Source organism: Nerophis lumbriciformis, linkage group LG22 (genome assembly GCF_033978685.3).
Source record: "Nerophis lumbriciformis linkage group LG22, RoL_Nlum_v2.1, whole genome shotgun sequence".
NCBI lineage: Eukaryota > Metazoa > Chordata > Actinopteri > Syngnathiformes > Syngnathidae > Nerophis > Nerophis lumbriciformis.
The window spans coordinates 37,089,959-37,117,455 of record NC_084569.2 but is presented as its reverse complement, the minus strand read 5'-3'; the positions used below and the strand labels follow the sequence as shown (position 1 = coordinate 37,117,455).

The window sequence follows — 27,497 nt, the reverse complement described above, 5'->3', positions numbered from 1 at the left end:
AAAATAAGCCACTGGGAACTGATTTTTAATGGTTTTAACCCTTCTGAAATTGTGATAATGTTCCCTTATTAAATATGTGTCAGGTTCAAACACTGATGACAGAAGCAAGGAATCATGCAGAGACAGAGTTCAATTTAGCTCACGAGGAGACGACATGGAGCTGCACACTTACTCACAGTCTCGCCCTACGCTCTTATGTTCAGCTCCCGCGTCCCTCTATTTATTCAATAGTTCCACAGTCAACATCACTGAGGCCGCCTCTAAAAGGAGTGGTCACATATATCATGCAAAGCAGCTCCAGTACGCACAATACGTGACGGAATATGCTGGGGGCCTTGCGATTTCGCTTTGTCTCTGCTTCGTCTGCGTGCTGTCGTCTTATCTTCGTTGAAGTCCTTGGCTGTTAGCGGGCTAAAACAAAGATAACATCTGCGGCTGTATCGAAATACATTTTGGTACCGGTGGCGGTATTGGTATCTTGACAACACTACAACAAAGTATTAAAAAATAGCCAATATTGATGTCGAGCATAACAACATAGGAACATCTGATCAAAACCATGAGCGTCATTATAATAATGAAGCGTATTATTTACATATGTTGGCTTCTCTTTGTTTGTTTTCTGCCACCGTTTTTAGCAGGCGTAGTGTAATGTTGGACGTTTCTCCTCTCCCTCGATATCCAAGAGCTCACTCCATTTAGCCGGCTCTGCGGCCCTCACACTTGGCCCTCCCTCTTTACCTGACGGAGAAATTGGACGCCAATTAAATGAGGTGAAAACAAAGGGGGAAGGAGGAGTATTTGGGTTGAGCATGAGTCTGTGTGTTAATGTCTAATATCAAGTGAACCATAGCTGATATTACTTTGTTGACATTTACGGAACAGCTGATGAAACACTCCCAAAAGACAACTACATGCTTGTACAAACATGCACGTGTCAACAGGATGGAGATGTGGTTATCTGAAGCATCTGCTATTGTTTTTGTGTAGTGCAGATGTGTCATCCATTACACGTGCTTGTGTTGTTTGGATATTTTAGTGTTTCCTGCCTTGCAAGATATTGCCAAAAAATATTTGGCCACCTGCCTTGACTCACATATGAACTTGAAGTGCCATCCCATTTCTAACCCATAGGGTTCAATATGACACCTTTTGCAGCTATTACAGCTTCAACTCTTCTGGGAAGGCTGTCCACCAGGTTGCGGAGTGTGTTTATAGGACCATTCTTTGTTGGAGAAGGCCTGGCTCTCAGTCGCCGTTCTAATTCATCCCAAAGGTGTTCAGGTCTGGACTCTGTGCAGGCCAGTCAAGTTCATCCACACCAGACTCTGTCATCCATGTCTTTACGGACCTTGCTTTGAGCACTGGTGCACGGTCATGTTGGGAGAGGAAGGGGCCCCGCTCCAAACTGTTCCCACAAGGTTGGGAGCATGGAATTGTCCAAAATGTTTTGGTATCCTGGAGCATTTAAAATTAATTTCACTGGAACTAAGGGGCCAAGCCCAACTCCTGAAAAACAACCCCACACCATAATTCCTCCTCCACCAAACTCTTTGCACTATGCGCTTCGGCATCCGCTGACCCCTCTCTGTCAGTTTACATGGCCTACCACTTCGTGGCTGAGTTGCTGTTGTTCCCAAACTCTTCCATTTTCTTATAATAAAGTTGACTTTGGAATATTTAGGAGCGAGGACATTTCACGACTGGATTTGTTGCACAGGTGGCATCCTATGACAGTTCCACGCTGGAAATCACTGAAAGCGGCCCATTCTTTCACAAATGTTTGTAGAAACAGTCTCCATGCCTAAGTGCTTGATTTTATACACCTGTGCCAAGTGATTAGGACACCTGATTCTGATCATTTGGATGGGTGGCCAAATACTTTTGGCAATATAGTGTATATAATTGTGTACCGTATTTTCCGCACCATAAGGCGCCCTGGGTTATAAGCCGCGCCGTCAATGAACGGCATATTTCAAAACTTTGTCCACCTATAAGCCGCCCCGTGTTGTAAGCCGCATCTAACTGCGCTAAAGGAATGTCAAAAAAACAGTCAAATAGGTCAGTCAAACTTTAATAATATATTAAAACCAGCGTGATGTGGGCGCGCACGGAGTCGTATATCAACATGGACGGAGCTGCGTGAAAAAAGCCACCCGGCCTCTTCGCGTAAACTTAAACTTACCTTAACCACTCGCTCATCTTTTCTTCATCCATCCCTTCGAGTTAGCTTTTATGATGACGCCGGCTGGAAAGGTCTCTTTTGGCAAGGTCTTCCTTTTGAATATCACCATGGGTGGAAGTTTCTGGCCATTAGCATGGCAAGCTAGAACCACAGTGAAGGATGACTTCTCATTCCCTGTGGTGCGAATATTCACCGTACGTGCTCCCGTTGTATCCACAGTGCGGTTCACAGGAATATCAAAAGTCAGTGGAACCTCGTCCATGTTGATAATGTTCTCTGGCCGGATCTTTTTTTCAGCTATCTTGTTTTTACAATATGCACGGAAAGTAGCCAGCTTTTCTTGAAAGTCTTTAGACAGTTGCTGTGAAATAGTAATCCGTGTGCGGATGGACAGATTGCGTCTTTTCATGAACCGGATCCCTGTTGCTTAGTAGGAGCCATTTTGTGGTCTTTACAGATGTAAACACACAAAGGAAATGAAACGTACGGTAATATCCGCGCGCTTTTTCTTCTTCTACGTGGGCGGGTGGTTGCTTACAGTAGAAGAAGAAGCGCTTCCTGTTCTATGGGGGCGGGTGCTTACCTTGGCGGTTGCTTGCGTAGAAGAAGAAGCACTTCCTCTTCTACGGGGAAAAAAGATGGCGGCTGTTTACCGTAGTTGCGAGACCTAAACTTTATGAAAATGAATCTTAATATTAATCCATATATAAAGCGCACCGGGTTAAAAGCCGCACTGTCAGCTTTTGAGTAAATTTGTGGTTTTTAGGTGCGGCTAATAGTGCGGAAAATACGGTACATCAGATCCTGCACGTGTTTTGCTAACATTGCCCTAATGCCTACATTGAGTCACATTTTATATACTTTTTGTCCTCACTGGTGAGCTGGGACTTATCTTAGCTGACTTTGGGCGAGAGGTCACCAACCAACAAACAACCCCGCACACTCACTGTCAGGTTCAAACACTGATGACATCTATTAAACAGACAAAGAAGCAAGGAATCAAACAGAGACAGAATTAAATTTGGCTCAATGAGGAGAGCGCGTACACCTGTACCCCTGTACAGTGTTCCACCACGCTCCGACGGAAGATTGTACGCCTCCTCTTTTATTTGGACTTTCCATGATTACATGCCAACAGCTGTTTCTAAAGGGACGGGGGTCGTAAACAGCCACAACCTTTGGTTACAAAACAGTTCAAAGAAAAGGTCGGTTCAAAGAAAAGGTCGTAAACAGCCGTTGCCCTCGGTCACAAAACAGTTCAAAGAAACTGACACCCTCATGTCGCTCCCCATCCTACACAGTGAAGTTTTACAAGCCTTTTGATTGGTAAGATCAAAGACAGCGTTTGTCTGCTCGCCGGGAACTCATCGAAACACAAAGTTTTGTGATAACTTAGATACAATTATTCTGACACTCACGTTCACAGCTATGGACAATTTAAGATTCTCCGATTAACCGAACGTGCATGTTTTTGGGATGTGGGTGAAAGCCGCAGCGCCCAGAAAAAACACATGCACTCACAGATGGAAAAAGTGTCCTTTTCACTGTGAGGCCAACATGCTAACCACTCATCCACCGTGCAGCAACACTTAGACGAGTTAGTTAGTTTAATCTATCACTAGGTTTCCATGCACTAAATTAGTCTGATCTCTCAAATAGTTATTAGGGACCGATGTCCCTTTGGGACAGAGAACCCTATTGTATTTTATTATTATACCGCCGCCTCTTTGAGCTGCAATTTGATCCCCTAAACATGCTTCAAAACTCACACACATCAGGGCTGGCAAAAATTGCGATCTAATCAAAAAACCAAACCCCAAAACTCAAAATTGCGCTCCAGCGCCCCCTAGGAAGAAAACACAGACAAAACTGCCTGTAACTCCCAGTAGGAATGTCGTAGAGACATGAAATATAGGTCTTACTTAGACCTATATTTCATACACTGACAACCCCCAGCAAAAATCAACAGGAAGTTTGCAATTCCCCCTTCAAAACAAAAGTTGTGTAAAAACAGTGACCTTTTTTCAAACATTATCTCCTCTGAGCGCGTTTGTCGTGTCGGCTTCAAATTAGCACAGGAGAGAGATTGAACCCTTCTGATTAAAAGTTGATGAAAGAGTTTTAATTACTGATCCGGTTTGGATTTTATGAGCCCTCAAATTCGGTCCCGTCCATCGCTGCTTGCAGCCTTAATTTTTTTTTGTATTTTCAAACCTTCATGTGAAGTTCAAGCGTCCGTTTACTCTCTCTAATGCGACTATTGGTCATGCGCCCTGTGCCTTCCGCACACCGAGGGGCACGTATTCGCTTGTAGCGTGGATAAATATATTGCTTTTCCGGTTGACCTCTGTGGCTCCTTACAAGTTAACAGCCTAGCTCTGTGGTACGTGATGTCTGCTGTAATATTGGCACGGACTAGAAATATTATGTCTCTAATGGCCTTGCTGATGTTACATAGCAGATAGCATCAAGAAATGAGCTTAGATTGCGCTACGAACATGACGCTACCAAGAATGTATCGGAGTAGATGCAGATCCGAAGCAAAGAAAGACCAGAGGGAGTTTTTTCGAAGGGATTTTTGGAGGGAGAATTATGGAAACAAAACCATTGTGTACCTCAGAGTTCATTCATACGAACCTGTGGATTGATGAAAGGAGTTTTAAATCCTAAGGAAAAGACTGTTCGTGCCCCGGTCGATACTGTTCCAGATGAAGGTTCTGGACTATCTTGTCAGTTGTGTGGAACAAAGGGTTATTGTTGATCAGTTTAGAGTGCACAAATGCAGCCTGAAAAGGTTTGCCTTTTAATCAGAGGTGGGTAGAGTAGCCAGAAATTGTACTCAAGTAAGAGTACTGTTACTTTAGAGATGTATTACTCAAGTAAAAGTAATGAGTAGTCACCCAAATATTTACTTGAGTAAAAGTAAAAAGTATGTTGTGAAAAAACTACTCAAGTACTGAGTAACTGATGAGTAACATACACACACATATCATATATATATATATATATATATATATATATATATATATATATATATATATATATATATATATATATATATATATATATATACATATATACACATACATTGATATATACAGTATATCATTTATATTTATTTATTTTGCCGTTTTTGTTTACATGTTAAAGGTGTTTTAATGAATATACATGCATGTTTAACACATATAGATTCCTTTCTTTCATGTTGACAAGAATATAAGTTGGTGTATTACCTGATTCTGATGACTTGCATTGATTGTAATCCTGACAGCAGTGCTTAACGTCCACGTTTTCAAATGCAGGAGAAAAAAAGTTCCTCCTTTCTGTCTAATACCACATGAAAGTGGTTGGTTTTTGGTATCTTATTTGTCCAGCTTCCATATTCGTTTTCACACACTTTACAAGAAATACATTGGCGGCAAATTCCGTAGCTTGCTAGCTTGTTTGCGCTGGCTTTCGGAGACTCTTATTTTGAAAGCGCAGGCGCGATGGAGCGGCACTTTTATTGTGAAGACAGGAACTGTGCAGTCAGTCTTTAGGCTTGTGACGGGATGTACGTTTGAAATAAAAAAGTGTCTTTTTTCCTTCACACTTTTGATTGATTGATTGAAACTTGTATTAGTAGATTGCACAGTGCAGTACATATTCCGTACAATTGACCACTAAATGGTAACACCCCAATAAGTTTTTCAACTTGTTTAAGTCAGGTCATGTGACCGCCTGGCTCTGTTTGATTGGTCCAACGTCACCAGTGACTGCATCTGATTGGCGGAACGGAGTCAAACGTCACTAGTGACTGCATTTTATTGGTGGAACGGAGTGAAACGTCACCAGTAACGCAGGCACTTTGAAGGTCTGTCTGACAGACCAAAACAAACAAAGCGTGCATTAACAGATCGATAAAAATTAGTAGCGAGTAGCGAGCTGAATGTAGATAAAAGTAGCGGAGTAAAAGTAGCGTTTCTTCTGTATAAATATACTCAAGTAAAAGTAAAACTACTCTTAGAAGTACAATTTATCCCAAAAGTTACTCAAGTAGATGTAACGGAGTAAATGTAGCGCGTTACTACCCACCTCTGCTTTTAATATATACACCTGCTTCATTCTCTGCCATCTCATTTGTATTCCGTTCATGAGTCCGAATTAAGCCGGCATTCCCCTTTTACCTTCTTCAATACATCTCACTTTCTTATTTTCTACCATCGATGCACTTTAAAATGTTCTGTTCTTTTAATTTGTGAAGCGAATATACAGTCTCCTCTTCCTTACAATTGTTTCCGATGTTTTTATTGAATGGTATCTGCTTCCGGGTTGTATCCCACGCGTTGAGACTAGAGCAGGGGTGCTCATTACGTCGATCGCGATCTACCGGTCGATCTCGGAGGGTGTGTCAGTCGATCACCAGCCAGGCATTAAAAAAATAGTCCTAAAAATGAGCGATCATAAATCTTCACTATGACGTCACTTTCGTCACTTGATTGACATTCACGGCACCCGAGGGTCTTCTGAGGTGACGCTGGCTGCTGCCAGCTCATTAAAATTACCGACTGGAAGGCGAGAAACACTTTATTTCAACAGACTCTGGCGCCGTACCTGTCGTCAAAACTCCAAAGACCGACTGCACAGTTGCACAATAAAAGCTCTGCTTCATCCTGCCTGCGCTACCAAAATAAGAGTTTGCGAGCTACGGAGTTTGCCGACAATGTATTTCTTGTAAAGTGTATACAAAGGAGTACGGAAGCTGGACAAATAAGATGCCAAAAACCAACCACTTTCATGTGGTATTGGACAGAAAGGAGGAGTTTTTTTCTCCTCCATTCGAAAATGCGGACCTTATCAGCACCACTGTCTGATTCCAATCAATGCAAGTCATCACAATCAGGTAATACACCAACTTATATTCTTGTCTTCATGAAAGAAAGGAATCTATATTGTGGGGCGGTATAGCTCGGTTGGTAGAGCGGCCGTGCCAGCAACTTGAGGGTTGCAGGTTCGATCCCTGCTTCTGCCATCCCAGTCACTGCCGTTGTGTCCTTGGGCAAGACACTTTACCCACCTGCTCCCAGTGCCACCCACACTGGTTTAAATGTAACTTAGATATTGGGTTTCACTATGTAAAGCACTTTGAGTCACTAGAGAAAAGCGCTATATAAATATAATTCACTTCACTTATATGTGTTAAACATGCTTGTATTATCTTTAACCACCTTTAACTTGTTAACAATATTAACTATATGTTATGTATGGACTAAAGGGGAGGTGACGGCTCAGACACCAGGGGGAAGTATATACAATAATTTATTATATATATAATAAATATATATAATAATAAACAATACAACTAAAATATAGAAATGGAGTGTGTGACTAAAATACAAGAGTGTGTGTGTGGTGTAAGACTATGTGTGTAGATATCTGAAGTGTGTTACCAAGTGTTGACGAGAAAAGGCAGACAAGTCCAAAGAGGGCAAGGCAAAAGGGGTCCAAGTTCAGCGAGGGGTCCGTGGGGCAGAGAGAGACGTCAGAGTCCAGGGGCGAGTGAGGAGTCGGGAAAGAAGAAGGCAGTCCAAAACAACGGGGAAACAACGGGAGATCTCGAGGAGGGAAGACTCGGGAAGGCACTGCGGAAGAGCAACAGACGTCAGAATCACGGAGGGAAAAACAACACCGTAAGAGCGCATAAAGCTTGTTGCTTACGGTACACCATGAGAAAACTAAGTTCCCGCGCCAATCCTTGGGTCCACTGGTCCTTTATTGAGCCTGCCCTCATCAGACCCAGGAGTGTAGATTGCCGGTGAGTGAATGCAGCTGGTGGCTGCTGCAGGGCGGAGACGCGCGCGGCGCGTCCCTGGATGTGCGCACCCGTGGGCGTGTCCCGAGGTGCGCACAGACGGATGAGCGGCGTTGGCAGGAGCCTGAGCCGTAACACTATATGTGTTAAACATGCTTGTATTATCATTAAACACCTTTAAGTTGTTAACAATATTAACTATATGTGTTAAACATGCTTGTATTATCTTTAACCACCTTTAAGTTGTTAACAATATTAACTATATGTGTTAAACATGCTTGTTTTATCTTTAACCACCTTTAAGTTGTTAACAATATTAACTATATGTGTTAAACATGCTTGTTTTATCTTTAACCACCTTTAAGTTGTTAACAATATTAACTATTTGTGTTAAACATGCTTGTATTATCTTTAACCACCTTTAACTTGTTAACAATATTAACTTGATCAATTGAAAAGTAGCTCGCCTGCAGAAAAAGTGTGAGCACCCCTGGACTAGAGCATGCGCGATACGAAGGATCCTCTCCGGTTCACATACACCCTTTGGAGATCCGATTAAGGTGTTTCCATGGGTTGCAGGACGCTTATTTAGAGGCGAACTATTAGAGAAATCGGACTAATTTAGTGCATGGACACGTACTGTATGACTACAGTATCCACATCAGGGAAACATTTGTGTTCGTTTGTTTGTATGTAACCAGAGGCATGTCTTTATACAGTACGTAGCTCTTTAGGGTCCCTTGATAACTAGAGGGGCCCACAGCACTGGCATCATCCGTCACTAACGAGCCATGAGCCCCAAGGCTAAATTCTGCTTAGGGCTCTTGGATGTCCAGAACCGCTAATGTATGCAAGCAACATCCTGTTCCCACTTACAGTATGTAGAAAACTTGATTTGTTTTGATGGCTGATCCCTAGGATGTAACCTTTAAATTATTTAATTATCTGATCTTATTTGAAATGTGTGATGTCTGTACAGAGTTAGAATCAATCATTTCCAATCTGGATATGATTACATTTAACATGAAAGTGTCTAAGTAACCTTTTCAGCTCATCATTTAGACTTTAGACTTAGACTTAGACTTCCTTTTTATTGTCATTCCAATTTGAACTTTACAGCACAGATAAGAACGAAATTTTATTTCATTAGCTCATGGTAGTGCAGGATAAAAAAAACAATAAGGTGCAGATATAAATAAATAGGTTACTGTACAGATAAATATATTGCACTTTTTCACATGAGTCCACGTTTATGGATGTATGTTATATTGTCTTTTTTATTCCAGCGAGTTAATCCATTTTGGGGGGAGTTGAGGGGATTTTTTATGATGTGTTCAAGAGTCTTACGGCCTGAGGGAAGAAGCTGTTACAGAACCTGGAGGTTCTGCTTCGGAGGCTGCGGAACCTCTTTCTAGAGTCCAGCAGTGAAAACTTCTGTCCTTGGTGGGGGTGGGAGGAGTCTTTGCAGATTTTCTGAGCCCTGGTCAGGCAGTGGCTTTTTCCGATCTCCTGGATAGGAGGAAGAGGAGTCCTGATGATCTTTTCCGCCGTCCTCACCACTCTCTGGAGAGACTTCCAGTCTGAGGCATTGCAGGCTCCAGTCCAGACAGAGATGCTGTTGGTCAGCAGGCTCTCTATAGTGCCTCTGTAGAATAATAATTTAGTGGGGCGGTGTAATGTTTACTGTATGTAAGTTTCTCTTTACATTTTCCTGCCTGGGTTCCATCGATTGGCCAAGCATTTACACAAAACATTAACCCTTTAACCATTTTTCTACATAGCAGTGGTTCAGTTGTCAAAAGCTTCCTTGTTGTCTGCTGTCTGCTCTGTCGTTCACACATTGCAGACATTCACTTTGTATGTTTTACGGTTGAAAAGTATTTTGTCCATCTTAAACATTCATTCATGTTCCAACACATTTATTATCCCCACACGTTAAAGGGGAACATTATCACCAGAGCTATGTAAGCGTCAATATATACCTTGATGTTGCAGAAAAAAGACAATATATTTTTTTAACCGATTTCCGAACTCTAAATGGGTGAATTTTGGCGAATTAAACGCCTTTCTATTATTCGCTCTCGGAGCGATGACGTCACAACGTAACGTCTCATTGGGAAGCAATCTGCCATTTTCTCAAACACCGAGTCAAATCAGCTCTGTTATTTTCCATTTTTTCGACTGTTTTCCGTACCTTGGAGACATCATGCCTCGTCGGTGTGTTGTCGGAGGGTGTAACAACACGAACAGGGACGGATTCAAGTTGCACCAGTGGCCCAAAGATGCCAAAGTGGCAAGAAATTGGACGTTTGTTCCGCACACTTCACCGACGAAAGCTATGCTACGACAGAGATGGCAAGAATGTGTGGATATCCTGCGACACTCAAAGCAGATGCATTTCCAACGATAAAGTCAAAGAAATCTGCCGCCAGACCCCCATTGAATCTGCCGGAGTGTGTGAGCAATTCAGGGACAAAGGACCTCGGTAGCACGGCAAGAAATGGCGGAAGTTTGTTCCCGCAGACGAGCGAGCTAAACCCCCTGGATGTCTTGTCTCACACCGTCCCGAAGATGATCAAGAGAAGAATATCGACCCTAGCTTCCCTGGCCTGTTGACATGAGGGTTTGTCTACAGAATATATCAATTGATGAAAATTGGGCTGTCTGCACTCTCAAAGTGCATGTTGTTGCCAAATGTATTTCATATGCTGTAAACCTAGTTCATAGTTGTTAGTTTCCTTTAATGCCAAACAAACACATACCAATCGTTGGTTAGAAGGCGATCGCCCAATTCGTCCTCGCTTTCTCCCGTGTCGCTGGCTGTCGTGTCGTTTTCGTCGGTTTCGCTTGCATACGGTTCAAACCGATATGGCTCAATAGCTTCAGTTTCTTCTTCAATTTCGTTTTCGCTACCTGCCTCCACACTACAACCATCCGTTTCAATACATGCGTAATCTGTTGAATCGCTTAAGCCGCTGAAACCCGAGTCTGAATCCGAGCTAATGTCGCTATAGCTTGCTGTTCTTTCCGCCATGTTTGTTTGTGTTGGCTTCACTATGTGACGTCACAGGAAAATGGACGGGCGGTTAAAATCAAGCTTTTTTTTAGGGATAATGCGTGATGGGTAAAATTTTTGAACAAACTTTGAAAAATATAATAAGCCACTGTGAACTGATTTTTAATGGTTTTAACAATTCTGAAATTGTGATAATGTTCCCCTTTAAGAGCATTTCTGAACTGTTGAGAGCGATTTACAGCAGTAATATTGGTTGGTAAATGAGAGACGATGAGAGATCATTTTTCTTGAATCAGGAATTACTTAAAATCCAAGACATTGTGGACTCATGTCCAAGTCATGAGCGTTGCAGCCCGAATAAACTGCAACCTTCTTACCTGGCTGACGTCCCAGGTTACCAGGCGTTACTTCTCCAGGAGACGCAGACGTCAAAGAGTACAAGGAGGTCGACTAATGAAACTTAAATCCAGGGTGGCACTTTCTCCAGAATTAACAAAGTCCCCACAAAATGTACCGCGGGATTGTGATTTTGTCGCTATGTCTCATGATATACGCTTCTGTTGGCGCTTGGCTGGTGCCAGTTGTTGGACAAGGAGAGGAGCTCTTTACGCTGTGGCATTGCGGCTCTTCTTCCGGGAGTTCAAGCGGCGTGAATCACTGCAACTTTCGACCGTTGAGTGGGGCAGCTCCAGCGGCACACAGACCTCTTAACAAAGTGCGCACTTGTGAACGCGAGGTCAGTCACGAATAAGACTTTCATCCTTCAAGATTTCCTCAAACCGCATTCTTTGGAAAGATCATTCGTCACTGAAACCTGGATAAATGCCGGAGAGTTAGCTGCCTTCTTGATACTGTTGTCTCCTGGCTGTACTTTCATCAACACGCCAACAACCATTGGACGTGGGGAAGGTACAGCGGCGATTATTAAAGCGTCATTTTACATGAACCGCTGTCGTTGATGTCTTTCTCCTCATTTCAAATGAGCTGTTTTAAATTGCGACAGACTGAGTCAGTGTTTTGCGTGGTCATTTATTTACCTCCAAGCACAACAAAGATGTTATCATGGACTTTTCTGATTTTCTTCAATCAAAGTTTATTTATATAGACCTAAATCACGAGTGTCTCAAAGGGCCACAAAGACATCTTCGGCTCAGATCCCACATCAGGGCAAGAAAAAACTCAACCCAATGGGATACAATGAGAAACCTTGGAGGGGACCACAGATGTGGGGACTCCCCCCGCCCCCTGGGCAACCGGTGCAATGGACCTCGAGTGGATCTAGTTAATAGTGTGAGAGTCCGGTCCATAGTGGGGCCAGCAGGGGATCATCTTGAGTGGAGACAAGTCAGCAGCGCAGAGACGTCCCCAACTGATGCACAGATGAGTGGTCCACCCGACTTTGAACAGCTAGCGTATCATCTGTGGTCACCTAATAACCTCTCCACGCAGGAGGAGGGGGCAGAGCAGAAAAGAGAGACGGCAGATCAACTGGTCTAAAAGGGGGGTCTATTTAAAGGCTAGCGTATACAAATGAGTTTTAAGATGGGACTTAAATGCTTCTACTGAGGTAGCATCTCTAGGCATTCCATAGTACTAGAGCCCGATTAGAAAACTCTCTATAGCCCGCAGACTTTTTTTGGGCTCTGGAAATTTCTAATAAGCCGGAGTTCTTTGAACGCAGATTTCTTGCCGGGACATATGGTACAATACAATCAGCAAGATAGGACGGAGCTAGACCGTGTAGTATTTTATACGTAAGTAGTAAAATCTTAAAGTCGCATCTTAAGTGCACAGGAAGCCAGCGCAGGTGAGCCAGTATAGGCCTAATATGATCAAACTTTCTTGTTCTTGTCAAAAGTCTAGCAGCCGCATTTTGTACCAACTGTAATCTTTTAATGCTAGACATAGGGAGGCCCGAAAATAATACGTTACAGTAATCGAGACGAGACGTAACGAACGCATGAATAATGATCTCAGCGTCACTAGTGGACAAAATGGAATTCATTTTAGCGATATAACGGAGATGAAAGAAGGCCGTTTTAGTAACACTCTTAATGTGTGACTCAAACGAGAGAGTTGGGTCAAAGATAATACCCAGATTCTTTGTTGTTGCGATGTTCATTAAGTAGGGCATAATTCAACAAAATTCATAGTTTAACAAACTCAAAACAACTTGGATGCATCCTAGATCCAAGAGAAGGTATTTGATGGTTAATGTGATTGTCCGTAGATCTGACCTTAAAGACGTTACCATCACCCGTTGCTAAAGGGGAGCAGATTGTTCCATTGACCATAGATTAGTCAAGTTCTAAATGTTACTCCGCATTACACGCTTAGTCGGAAAGACAACAAGACAGAAGCAAATCACCGTGGCTGCTTTTCACATCAAAAACAAGACCAAAGTCGAGGAATCCAGCAATGCATCCACCAGTCTCACAAATGAGGGGTCTGCTTTATCCTCAACTCTTCTACACAGCGACTGGTTTGATGAGAACTCAGCAGCAATCCAATGCTCAAAAGAAAGCGCTCTACACATATTGCCTCGGCAAATAATCCAATTTAACCCACTTTACGATCACAATACCCCACCCTGCGCTCAGAAACACAAAGCTTGGTGGCAGAAAAAAGCTAAAGAAAGTTAAAGGTTTGCTGACAATCCTTATCTACACAGTTTTTATGAATCTTGAAAGACTGCGTATGGACCATCTAGAAACGTCTCTGCTTCTGTCAAATCAGCCAATGGTAAAACACTTAAGAACAAACAGAGCGTCCTTGAGCAGTGGGCGGACCACTTCTTTGAGCTACTCAATATAAGTAGTCCAGTGGGACATTCCAGTTTTGCAAAGCTCCCCACTCTGCCAACCAAAAAGGAATTGGATGCTGAGCCAACCTATGATGAAGTTGCTACTGTAGTGACCGGCCAAAAGAACAACAAGGCCTCTGGACCGGTTGGCATACTCAGAGAAATGTTCAAATACTGAGGTTACCACGTCACAAAACCTTTACACAAGTTCATCAGTCAGGCTTGAAATGCAGAAAAGCTTCCACAACATGGATATACTTGGAGAAGGCATTCGACCGTGTACCCCGGGAAGTCCTGTGGGGAGTGCTCAGAGAGTATGGGGTAACGGACTGTCTTATTGTGGCGGTTCGCTCCCTGTATAATCAGTGTCAGAGCTTGGTCCGCATTGCCGGCAGTAAGTCGGACCCGTTTCCAGTGAGGGTTGGACTCCGCCAGGGCTGCCCTTTGTCACCGATTCTGTTCATAACCTTTATGGACAGAACTTCTAGGCGCAGTCAGGGCGTTGAGGGTATCTGGTTTGGTGGCTGCAGGATTAGGTCTCTGCTTTTTGCAGATGATGTGGTCCTGATGGCTTCATCTGGCCAAGATCTTCAGCTCTCACTGGATCGGTTCGCAGCTGAGTGTGAAGCGACTGGGATGGGAATCAGCACCTCCAAATCCGAGTCCATGGTTCTCGCCCGGAAAAGGGTGGAGTGCCATCTCCGGGTTGGGGAGGAGATCTTGCCCCAAGTGGAGGAGTTCAAGTACCTCGGAGTCTTGTTCACGAGTGAGGGAAGAGTGGATCGTGAGATCGACAGGCAGATCGGTGCGGCGTCTTCAGTAATGCGGACGCTGTATCGATCCGTTGTGGTGAAGAAGGAGCTGAGCCAGAAGGCAAAGCTCTCGATTTACCGGTCGATCTACGTTCCCATCCTCACCTATGGTCATGAGCTTTGGGTCATGACCGAAAGGACAAGATCAAGGGTACAAGCGGCCGAAATGAGTTTCCTCCGCCGGGTGGCGGGGCTCTCCCTTAGAGATAGGGTGAGAAGCTCTGTCATCCGGGGGGAGCTCAAAGTAAAGCCGCTGCTCCTCCACATCGAGAGGAGCCAGATGAGGTGGTTCGGGCATCTGGTCAGGATGCCACCCGAACTTCTCCCTCGGGAGGTGTTTCGGGCACGTCCGACCGGTAGGAGGCCACGGGGAAGACCCAGGACACGTTGGGAAGACTAAGTCTCCCGGCTGGCCTGGGAACGCCTCGGGATCCCCCGGGAGGAGCTGGACGAAGTGGCTAGGGAGAGGGAAGTCTGGGCTTCCCTGCTTAGGCTGCTGCCCCCGCGACCCGACCTCGGATAAGCGGAAGAAGATGGATGGATGGATGGAACATGGATATATGCTAACATCACCACCATCTACAGGAGAAAAGGCGACATGTTTATCTGTGGAAATTACTGTTTCACTGATTCCTGTGGTGGGTCAAATCCTTACGAGGGTGATGCTCGCTCGAATTTTGGCATCTGGTTAATGGTTTTAAGTTGTGCTCTCGGAATCCCATTTCGGCTTTGGGAAAGAACACAGCACTACAGGTATGATCTTTGTTGCACGATTACTTCAGGAAAAGTGTAGGGAACTGCACGAGCCTCTTGACACTGCTTTTAATGGACCTTTCCAAGCCTTGTGACACCGTCAACCGTGAACTGCACTGGAAAATCCTTGTCAAATGTGAATGCCCACCTAAATTTAATGCCATCTTGCGGAAATTTCATAACAGCGTGGCAGCCCGTGTCATGGTTGGATGCCTTCTTTCTGAGAGCCTTTTGAGGTCATTGTGGGTGTAAAGCAAAGCTGTGTTCCCGCCCCTATGCCTTTGAACATATTGACACTTTAGTTCTATTTGCACCAATGTCAGCTCCTCTGAAAGTCATGCGCCAAAGATCCAACATGAAAGGTGGCGTGCTGGTGGAAAAAAAGATGAGCTACGGATGTCATATCAACTCCTTAGAGACGGTTGGAGAAAGTATCAGGATTTTGTTAAGGCTGAAAAAATTGAGTATTTCTCAGTCTCAGTCTCAAATAACATTCATAAGTCCTGCCTTCTTCTTAAAACAAATGTTTCTATTTAAAGGGGAACATTATCACCAGACCTATGTAAGCGTCAATATATACCTTGATGTTGCAGAAAAAAAGACCATATATTTTTTTAACCGATTTCCGAACTCTAAATGGGTGAATTTTGGCGAATTAAACGCCTTTCTATTATTCGCTCTCGGAGCGATGGCGTCACATCGGGAAGCAATCCGCCATTTTCTCACTTTCGTCGGTGTGTTGTCGGAGGGTGTAACAACACGAACAGGGACGGATTCAAGTTCCACCAGTGGCCCAAAGTGTCATGCTTGTCCCTGACAGTTTGACTGTGTTTTAGTTTTTTCTCTGCGTTTGCCTTAGTTTTCTGTCCAGCACTTTTATTTTGTCTTTATTTCCTACTTGTCTCCCTGAGTGCTGTGTCCCCTCAGCGGTGGCTGATTGGCACCTGGCCACACCTGGTGTCAATCAGCCAGCTGCTATTTAAACCTGCCTTCTCCTCCAGTCAGTGCTGGATCATTGTCACTACTACCTGTCTTAACACGTGTCGTTGTAGCTCTGACTACTTTTGTTTCACTCTGCTCATGTCCTAGTTCCTTCGTGTCACAGTAAGTGTTTTTGTTTCTTGTCCACAGTTAGCCTCTGTGCTATTTTAGTTCATTTTGTTCTCCGACTTGTGCGCGCCTTTTGTTACCTTTTTCTTTGTTGTTTTGCCATAGTGTTTAATTAAATCATGTTTTCTTGCACAACGCCTTCCGCCTTCTCTGCATCTTGGGGTTCAGCACCTACAAACTCTGACACAAAGATGCGAAAGTGGCAAGAAATTGGACGAAATTTGTTCAAAATACGAGGCTGTGGGAAAAGCCGACGAAATGGTCAGTCGTTTGTTCCGCACACTTTACCGACGAAAGCTATGCTACGACAGAGATGGCAAGAATGTGTGGATATCCTGCGACACTCAAAGCAGATGCATTTCCAACGATAAAGTCAAAGAAATCTGCCGCCAGACCCCCATTGAATCTGCCGGAGTGTGTGAGCTATTCAGGGACAAAGGACCTCGGTAGCACGGCAAGCGATGGCGTCAGTTTGTTCCCGCAGACGAGCGAGCTAAACCCCCTGGATGTCTTGGCTCACACCGTCCCGAAGATGATCAAGAGAAGAAAATCGACCCTAGCTTCCCTGGCCTGCTGGCATCAACTCCAAAACTGGACAGATCAGCTTTCAGGAAAAGAGAGCGGATGAGGGTATGTCTACAGAATATATTAATTGATGAAAACTTTATTCATTACTCGCGGTTTCACGTAAATTATTATACATAAACTGTGTTTACCAATAATTTAGCTTAAAAACATTTCTTTCTTTCAATCATTCGAGTACATTCGGGTATTCTTGTGTAATGCAGTATTTTGTGTCTATTTAGGTATGGTTAACCTGAGTGCTGAAATCGTGGAAAAATAAATGTTCTTAGCGCGCCTGAAATGGGCTGTCTGCACTCTCAAAGTGCATGTTGTTGCCAAATGTATTTCATATGCTGTAAACCTAGTTCATAGTTGTTAGTAATTATCTTATCAGACAGTGTTAAGCCGCTGAAATCCGAGTCTGAATCCGAGCTAGTGTCGCTATACCTTGCTGTTTGTTTGTATTGTCACAGGAAAATGGACGGGTGTATATAACGATGGTTAAAATCAGGCACTTTGAAGCTTTTTTTTAGGGATATTGCGTGATGGGTAAAATTTTGAAAAAAACTTTGAAAAATAAAATAAGCCACTGGGAACTGATTTTTAATGGTTTTAACCCTTCTGAAATTGTGATAATGTTCCCCTTTAAGCACCCTGCCAGGAATGTCATCAGGTCCCGGTGCTTTCCGGGTTTTTTTTTATGCATATGTAAAATTATTCAGTTAGAAACATTCATTCACTTTCTTCTTTCCTTCATGCATCTAAACTTTACCGCTGCCGGTAGTTTTTTCTATATTTTTATTGTAATATTTTCAGAATGTGTTTGTTCTATTTTTGGTAAGGTAAGACAAAGAAAACAATCTGAAGTTGTCTTTATTTTTAAATTTTAATGCCATGATTTTAATAGTTTGGTGTGCACAGATTTTCCTCCATGCGGCCCCTGAGCTAAAAGGAGTTGAACTAGATGAATAACATACCACAAAAAGGGCAATTAGGACAATAACCCTCTTCTAAAGAATACACACATTCGCAACTTAAACCCTAGACCAGGGGTCGGCAACCTTTACCAGTCAAAGAGCCATTTTGACCAGTTTCACAAATTAAAGAAAACAATGGGAGCCACAAAAATCTTTTGAAATTTAAAATGAAATAACACTGCATACTAAGGTTTTTTTTTTGCTTTGTGCTATGTATAAACCAAGGGTCTCAGACACGCGGTCCACACCTTAATATGAAAATTTAATGTTAGTGCGGCCCGCGGGTTATATATGAATGGCGCTTGACAGCGTCATACATGCCAACCCTCCCGATTTTTCCGGCAGACTACGGATTTAAGGGCAACTATTCTCTCGAACGTGCCGTGATGGTACAGCATTTAGCGACAACTACAACCAGCGTGCCGAACTAACCCCACCTTGTATGGGGCTTCTTCTTGCATTTCGGGAGAACATCTGCACTGTAACACAACATAAACACAACAGAGCAAATACCCAGAATCCCATGCAGCCCCAACTCTTCCGGGCTACGTTATACACCCCCGCTACCAAACCCCGCCCACCTCAACCGACGCACAGGGGGGTGGGGGGGGTGGTTGGGGGGGGGGGGTGATGTGTGAGGGAGCAGGGTTGGGGTGGGGGCGGGGTTTGGTGGCAGCAGGGGTGTATAATGTAGCCCAGAAGAGTCAGGGCTGCATGGGATTCTGGGTATTTGTTCTGTTGTGTTTATGTTGTGTTAAGGTGCAGATGTTCTCCCGAAATGTGTGTGTCATTCTTGTTTGGTTTTGGTTCAAAGTGTGGCGCATTATTAGTAAGAGTCTTAAAGTTGTTTTATATGGCCACCGTCAGTGTAACCTGTGTGGCTGTTGACCATGTATGCCTTGCTGTCACTTGCGTGTGCGAGCAGAAGATGCACATAACAAGAGGTTGGGCTGGCAAACTGTTAATACAGATTGTAGAGGGTGCTAAATGCTGTACCACCATCGCACGCCCTTGTTATTATTATTGTAAGGGTGATGACATACCTGCCAACTACTCCGGTTTTCCCGTAATTCGTACGGTTTTCATCAACCTATTCCGGGTTACGGTTGCAGTGATAAAAAATACGGTTTTTCATTAATTTAAAAAAAAAAAAAGGGTGAAAACTTCGCGAATTGCACCTTGTGCAGACAAGATTTTTCGATCGGACACGGAGGAATTAGCGATGTAAAAGACCACGTTGGGACAAAAAAACACAAGTCTAATGCCGTTGCTAGCGATACAAGTGGAAAACTTTCAACGTTTTTCGTCGCCCAAACAGATTCTTTGGATGTGATAAATGCCGAAGTTTTATTTACGGAGGCAATAATTGAGCATGGATTTCCAATCGCACTGGCTGATCACATGGGACAGTTAAATGTTTGTAATGCAACCTTTAAAAATCATTACGCGGTGATCGCGGTCCCAAAAATAAACTTTTCTTGCATGATAATGTCCAGAAAAATTCGCTTTATATTACTATAGAGTCCTTTTAACGAATGAGTTTGATGGTTTATCACAAACCTTAAATGAAAGAAGTCCTTTGTTCTCCTGCACCATGCATGCGCTTTGGCCTTGCTTCGTGTTTGGTGCGCAATCCTGTCGGCTGTATTTCACAGCACGACATACTGTTAAAAGTGTTTGTACTATTTATGCTTTCAAGTCCAAGTTGAAGAAATCTTGTTAAATGTTGACAGCATAACTACCAAAATACAGAAGTATGTCCTTAATATTTTTGCAGTGCTATTTCTGTTGAAAAGTTCAAATGATTACATTAGAGATGTGATGTGCCACTTTTCAAGTGTCTGATGGCTTAAATTAATTTTCATTAATTTTTCATATTTTGAATTCTTTTGAAAGGCTTACAAAAAAACTACATTTGAATTGTAATTCCATGCTATTGACAGGACTATTAATTTTAATGAAGTTAGCTTACCATGTTTACAGTATGATAATTGTGATAGAAATGTGAATTTTAGGCACAGAATATTTTTTACAATTGAACAAGGCAGTAGATTATACAAGCTTGGACAGAAAGTTAATAATGACACCAATTTTTTTTTTAATGGAATTGTTTAGTACTGTTTTACCATTTGTTTACTGTAAAAAGTGTTTATACTGTTTATACTTTCAATTAACAAATTGAAGTCTTATGAAAGGTTGACAGGATAACTGGCATTAACTGTCAAAATCATTTCAAACTATTGAAGTTAGCTTACAGAATAAACATGTCAATCAACCCATATGATTTTTGCTGTAATATTTTTGTTTTGAAAAGTCACTGTGACTGATAGAAAAGTGATGGTTTTAGCAACATTTTAACCTGTCTGAATGCTAATAATCATTTTGCGTCGGGGGGCGAAGCCCTGAACCCTCCACCAGGACTTTGTCCTGGACCTACCGGGGCCTGCGGCCCTTGGACCCTGGCTACTAGGTTTTTCTGATTTCAAAAGTTGGCAGGTATGTGATTATCGGAGAATATTAATCCCGGGTGTTTCCTGCGAGAGGCACCGAAATCCGGAAGTCTCCCGGGAAAATCTGGGGGGGTCGGCAAGTACGCAGCTGAGCCGCATCAGAATGATCAAAGAGCCGCATGCGGCTCCGAAGCCGCGGGTTGCCGACCCCTGCCCTAGACTAACACCCACCCCCCTCCAAATCCCACCTCCTCGGATTGTAAATAACCAAATGTAAATAATCAAATGTATATACTTGTTCTTATGCTTTCTGAACTCACTATGTTCACTACTCGCTGTACATATCCTACCAAGTCAGACCTACACTATTTCAATGTCCATTTCTCTGATGATGCAATTGTTGATGACTGACTCCCACCGCCCCCTCCACATCCCACACCCCCGGATTGTAAAGAATGTAAATAATTCAATGTATATACTCTGATGATTAACTTGTGTGATGACTGTATTATGCTGATAGTCCGTATTTTCCGCACCATAAGGCGCCCTGGGTTATAAGCCGCGCCTTCAATGAACGGCATATTTCAAAACTTTGTCCACCTATAAGCCGCCCCGTGTTATAAGCCGCATCTAACTGCGCTAAAGGAATGTCAAAAAAACAGTCAGATAGGTCAGTCAAACTTTAATAATATATTAAAAACCAGCGTGATGTGGGCGCGCATGGAGTCGTATATCAACATGGACGTAGCTGCGTGAAAAAAGCCACCCGGCCTCTTCGCGTAAACTTCCCTTAACCACTCGCTCATCTTTTCTTCATCCATCCATCCCTTCGAGTTAGCTTTTATGATGACGCCGGCTGGAAAGGTCTCTTTTGGCAAGGTCTTCCTTTTGAATATCACCATGGGTGGAAGTTTCTGGCCATTAGCATGGCAAGCTAGAACCACAGTGAAGGATGACTTCTCATTCCCTGTGGTGCGAATATTCACCGTACGTGCTCCCGTTGTATCCACAGTGCGGTTCACAGGAATATCAAAAGTCAGTGGAACCTCGTCCATGTTGATAATGTTCTCTGGCCGGATTTTTTTTTCAGCTATCTTGTTTTTACAATATGCACGGAAAGTAGCCAGCTTTTCTTGAAAGTCTTTAGGCAGTTGCTGTGAAATAGTAGTCCGTGTGCGGATGGAGAGATTGCGTCTTTTCATGAACCGGAAACCTGTCGCTTAGTAGGAGCCATTTTGTGGTCTTTACAGATGTAAACACACAAAGGAAATGAAACGTAATATCCGCGCACTTCTTCTTCTTCTACGCGGGCGGGTGGTTGCTTACAGTAGAAGAAGAAGCGCTTCCTGTTCTATGGGGGCGGGTGCTTACCTTGGCGGTTGCTTGCGTAGAAGAAGAAGCACTTCCTCTTCTACGGGGAAAAAAGATGGCGGCTGTTTACCGTAGTTGCGAGACCGAAACTTTATGAAAATGAATCTTAATATTAATCCATATATAAAGCGCACCGGGTTATAAGCCGCACTGTCAGCTTTTGAGTAAATTTCTGGTTTTTAGGTGCGGCTAATAGTGCGGAAAATACGGTATATATTTGTACCATGAATTGATTAACGTGCACCTCGACTTAAACAAGTTGAAAAACTTATTCGGGCGTTACCATTTAGTGGTCAATTGTACGGAATATGTACTGTACTGTGCAATCTACTAATACAAGTTTCAATCAATCAATCAATCTATTCCTAAAATCGAAAATAAGGAAACACAACTTGATACCCAGTACTATTTTCTTTTCTTCAACAAGAGATACAAATAAAACATCTGTATGCCAGAAGCGACAATAAACACTTTGTGGAGTAAAATTATCGTAAAAATATTCCCTTTATTGACCTCACCAAAGCGTTTGACATGGTCAGCAGAGAAGGGCTCTTCAATAGAATTACTTATCGGATGCCCCCCAAAGGTGCCAATTATAATCAGATCATTCCACGAGGACATGCGGGCAATTATTCAGTATGAGGCCTGTGTCTCCCAGCCTTTTGATGTCAAGAGTGGTGGAAAGCAGGGCTGTGTCCTTGTGCCTACCCTCTTCAGCGTTTTATTCTCTCTGCTTTCAAAAGCATGCCTTTGGGCTCTCCTCCGAAGGAGTCTATCTACACACCAGATCAGCCAGAAGTCTGTTGAACCTCGCCAGACTAAAAGCAAAGAGGTTCCGCAAGGTCCTTGTCAGAGACCTTGCTTGCTCACGCCCAAAAACCTGGCGAATGCCGTCTTTCACGGCAAAGATGAGATGTACCGAGACTACCGTTGACGTGGAAATGTGCTCTGCCCCACGGCAACTTCATAGCTGATGTACGTACATTTCTACAGGCTGTGGATACTTTAGCGACAGGCTGAGGTGATGCTGGGTAGCAGTTCACATAAAAAAGTGCCATGGTTTACCCTGACTGATTGAACAATTAGACCTCCACCCATCTCCTGTATTATAATAATAAATTGAATAATCTATTAATTCTAGGCGCAGTCAAGGCGGTTTGGTGGCTGCAGGATTAGGTCTCTGCTTTTTGCAGATGATGTGGTCCTGATGGCTTCACCTGGCCAGGATCTTCAGCTCTCACTGGATCGGTTCGCAGCTGAGTGTGAAGCGACTGGGATACGAATCAGCACCTCCAAGTCCGAGTCCATGGTTCTCGCCCAGAAAAGGGTGGAATGCCCCAAGTGGAGGAGTTCAAGTACCTAGGAGTCTTGTTCACGAGTGAGGGAAGAGTGGATCGTGGACAGAATTTCGAGGCGCAGTCAAGGCGTTGAGGGGATCCTGTTTGGTGGCTGCAGGATTAGGTCTCTGCTCTTTGCGGATGATGTGGTCCTGATGGCTTCATCTGGCCAGGATCTTCAGCTCTCACTGAATCGGTTCGACTGGGATGGGAATCAGCACCTCCAAGTCCGAGTCCATGGTTCTCGCCCGGAAAAGGGTGGAGTGCCATCTCCGGGTTGGGGAGGAGACCCTTCCCCAAGTGGAGGAGTTCAAGTACCTCGGAGTCTTGTTCACGAGTGGGGGAAGAGTGGATCGTGAGATCGACAGGCGGATCGGTGCGGCGTCTTCAGTAATACGGACGCTGTATCGTCTTCAGTAATACGGACGCTGTATCGATCCGTTGTGGTGAAGAAGGAGCTGAGCCGGAAGGCAAAGCTCTCAATTTACCGGTCGATCTATGTTACCATCCTCACCTATGGTCATGAGCTTTGGGTTATGACCAAAGGGACAAGATCACGGGTACAAGCGGCCGAAATGAGTTTTCTCCGCCGGGTGGCGGGTCTCTTCCTTAGAGATAGGGTGAGAAGCTCTGCCATCCGGGGGGAGCTCAAAGTAAAGCCGCTGCTCCTCCACATGGAGAGGAGCCAGATGAGGTGGTTTGGGCATCTGGTCAGGATGCCACCCGAACGCCTTCCTAGGGAGGTGTTTAGGGCACGTCCGACCGGTAGGAGGCCACGGGGAAGACCCAGGACACGTTGGGAAGACTATGTCTCCCGGCTGGCCTGGGAACACCTCGGGATCCCCCGGAAAGAGCTGGACAAAGTGGCTGGGGACAGGAAAGTCTGGGCTTCCCTGCTTAGGCTGCTGGCCCCACGACCCGACCTCGGATAAGCGGAAGAAGATGGATGGATGGATGGAAATTGAATAATCAAACAAGAGTCAAAGACAAATGTGTAGTCACCGAACCAATGATCCCCATCGACAACTGTCCACCAGTTCACTTGCATTGGGTCCACCATGAGTGGAAATCTGTCCTTCAATGCAGAAATCAACCAGCACTTAGCGGGTTGACTACCCGAGTCTGGGAGAATTCAAAGCTAACAGTGGCAACAAAGATGGCACCTCCACAACCTTCGACACATCCTTGGCATTAGCTGGAGCGACAAAGTGACAATTGCACAGGTCCTTGAGTGTGCCAGACTCCCCGCCAGGTACACAATGCGAAAGCAACGCAGACTGCGTCGGCTCGGACGATGGCCACAACCCTAGAGACATCCGGCAAAAGATCCGGTGCCAGACCCAAACGGAGGTACACAAGCGTCACCTGAAGACGTTGGATATTGACACCAAGAGTTGGGAGGATGAAGCAGCTGACTGAACAGATGGTGCGGTACTCTCCTGAGGCAACTCAAGACAAAGAAAAGGATCCATAACCTAGCTGACAGGATAGAGTTTAACGGAAAGCGCAATCATGCAGCAAAAACCCTACAACCATCCACACCTGCATCAAGTGTGGTAGAGAATGCCGCTCACTTATTGGGTCGTACAGTTAAATAAATAAATAAATAAATGGGTTGTACTTGTATAGCGCTTTTCTACCTTCAAGGTACTCAAAGCGCTTTGACACTACTTCCACATTTACCCATTCACACACACATTCACACACTGATGGAGGGAGCTGCCATGCAAGGCGCTAACCAGCACCCATCAGGAGCAAGGGTGAAGTGTCTTGCTCAGGACACAACGGACATGACGAGGTTGGTACTAGGTGGGGATTGAACCAGGGACCCTCGGGTCGCGCACGGCCACTCTTCCACTGCGCCACGCCGTCCCTAGCTACCTACCAGGGCTAGAACAGTTCCTGTTCTAGCCCTGGTAGCACCACAGCCCAAAATCCGACCAGAGAACTGATCAATCCTGGTGTGCAGCATCTCACCAACTGGCAGAACTTTAATCTTTAATGCACAGTACCATGTTTCTGTCAGTATTTACATCTGCATTTAATAATCATTCTACAAACCCCGTTTCCATATGAGTTGGGAAATTGTGTTAGATGTAAATATAAACGGAATACAATGATTTGCAAATCCTTTTCAACCCATATTCAATTGAATGCACTACAAAGACAAGATATTTGATGTTCAAACTCATAAACTTTATATATATTTTTTTGCAAATAATAATTAACTTAGAATTTCATGGCTGCAACACGTGCCAAAGTACTTGGGAAAGGGCATGTTCACCCCTGTGTTACATCACCTTTTCTTTTAACAACACTCAATAAACGATTGGGAACTGAGGAGACACATTTTTTAAGCTTCTCAGGTGGAATTCTTTCCCATTCTTGCTTGATGTACAGCTTAAGTTGTTCAACAGTCCGGGGGTCTCCGTTGTGCTATTTTAGGCTTCATAATGCGCCACATATTTTCAATGGGAGACAGGTCTGGACTACAGGCAGGCCAGTCTAGTACCCGCACTCTTTTACTATAAAGCCACGTTGATGTAACACGTGGCTTGGCATTGTCTTGCTGAAATAAGCACGGGCGTCCATGGTAACGTTGCTTGGATGGCAACATATGTTGCTTCAAAACCTGTATGTACCTTTCAGCATTAATGGCGCCTTCACAGATGTGTAAGTTACCCATGTCTTGGGCACTAATACACCCCCATACCATCACACATGCTGGCTTTTCAACTTTGCGCCTATAACAATGGTTCTTTTCCTCTTTGGTCCGGAGGACACGACGTCCACAGTTTCCAAAAACAATTTGAAATGTGGACTCGTCAGACCACAGAACACTTTTCCAATTTGTATCAGTCCATCTTAGATGAGCTCAGGCCCAGTGAAGCCGACGGCGTTTCTGGGTGTTGTTGATAAACGGGTTTTGCCTTGCATAGGAGAGATTTAACTTGCACTTACAGATGTAGCGACCAACTGTAGTTACTGACAGTGGGTTTCTGAAGTGTTCCTGAGCCCATGTGGTGATATCCTTTACACACTGATGTCGCTTGTTGATGCAGTACAGCCTGAGGGATCCAAGGTCACGGGCTTAGCTGCTTACGTGCAGTGATTTCTCCAGATTCTCTGAACCCTTTGATGATATTACGGACCGTAGATGGTAAAATCCCTAAATTCCTTGCAATAGCTGGTTGAGAAAGATTTTTCTTAAACTGTTCAACAATTTGCTCACGCATTTGTTGACAAAGTGGTGACCCTCGATTCCCAGGCGCGACACCGCTGGTGCCCACTGCTCCCCTCACCTCCCAGGGGGTGATCAAGGGGATGGGTCAAATGCAGAGGACAAATTTCACCACACCTAGTGTGTGTGTGACAATCATTGGTACTTTAACTTAACTTTAACTTAACTTAACTTTAACTAATTATAGGAAGTTAAACAGTAGTTGGATTACATTTTTCCTACTCATTTTTGGGTGTGTGAATTGTGCAAGTGCCACCATATGATGTTCCAAGTGGTATTAGAGTCCATGTCCCGCCCTATGATGCAATGACTCATTCTGTGGACCTCTTTCTCTTTCTGCTGGTGTGTTTGTAGGAAGGCTTGGACGGTCTGCTGCAGATATTAGTCACCCAGCTTGGCTCCGATGATGTCAACATGCTGACCTGCGCAACAGGCATCCTGTCCAACCTCACCTGTAACAACTCCCGCAACAAGGTAGCCATGATGATTACCACCGTTTATACGGGCAACAGGGGTATATAGTCATTGCTATTAGACGTGATATACAGGTAAAAGCCAGTAAATTAGAATATTTTGAAAAACTTGATTTATTTCAGTAATTGCATTCAAAAGGTGTAACTTGTACATTATATTTATTCATTGCACACAGACTGATGCATTCAAATGTTTATTTCATTTAATTTTGATGATTTGAAGTGGCAACAAATGAAAATCCAAAATTCCGTGTGTCACAAAATTAGAATATTACTTAAGGCTAATACAAAAAAGGGATTTTTAGAAATGTTGGCCAACTGAAAAGTATGAAAATGAAAAATATGAGCATGTACAATACTCAATACTTGGTTGGAGCTCCTTTTGCCTCAATTACTGCGTTAATGTGGCGTGGCATGGAGTCGATGAGTTTCTGGCACTGCTCAGGTTTTATGAGAGCCCAGGTTGCTCTGATAGTGGCCTTCAACTCTTCTGCGTTTTTGGGTCTGGCATTCTGCATCTTCCTTTTCACAATACCCCACAGATTTTCTATGGGGCTAAGGTCAGGGGAGTTGGCGGGCCAATTTAGAACAGAAATACCATGGTCCGTAAACCA

General features: G+C 43.9%; 1 protein-coding gene across 5 annotated transcripts in view; it reads left to right on the top strand.

Annotated features, from left to right (window-relative positions):
- The window catches only part of LOC133615305 (junction plakoglobin-like), a 327,845-nt gene that overhangs the window by 219,012 nt on the left and 81,336 nt on the right, over positions 1-27,497 (top strand). For 4 of the 5 annotated variants that reach the window (XM_061973808.2, XM_061973806.2, XM_061973809.2 and 1 more), the window contains exon 9: positions 26,765-26,884. The exons of the other annotated variant lie outside the window; for it this stretch is intronic. In XM_061973808.2, the coding sequence (XP_061829792.1) occupies positions 26,765-26,884 (120 nt within the window). The remainder of the gene's footprint in view (positions 1-26,764; positions 26,885-27,497) is intronic. 5 annotated transcript variants of the gene reach the window in all.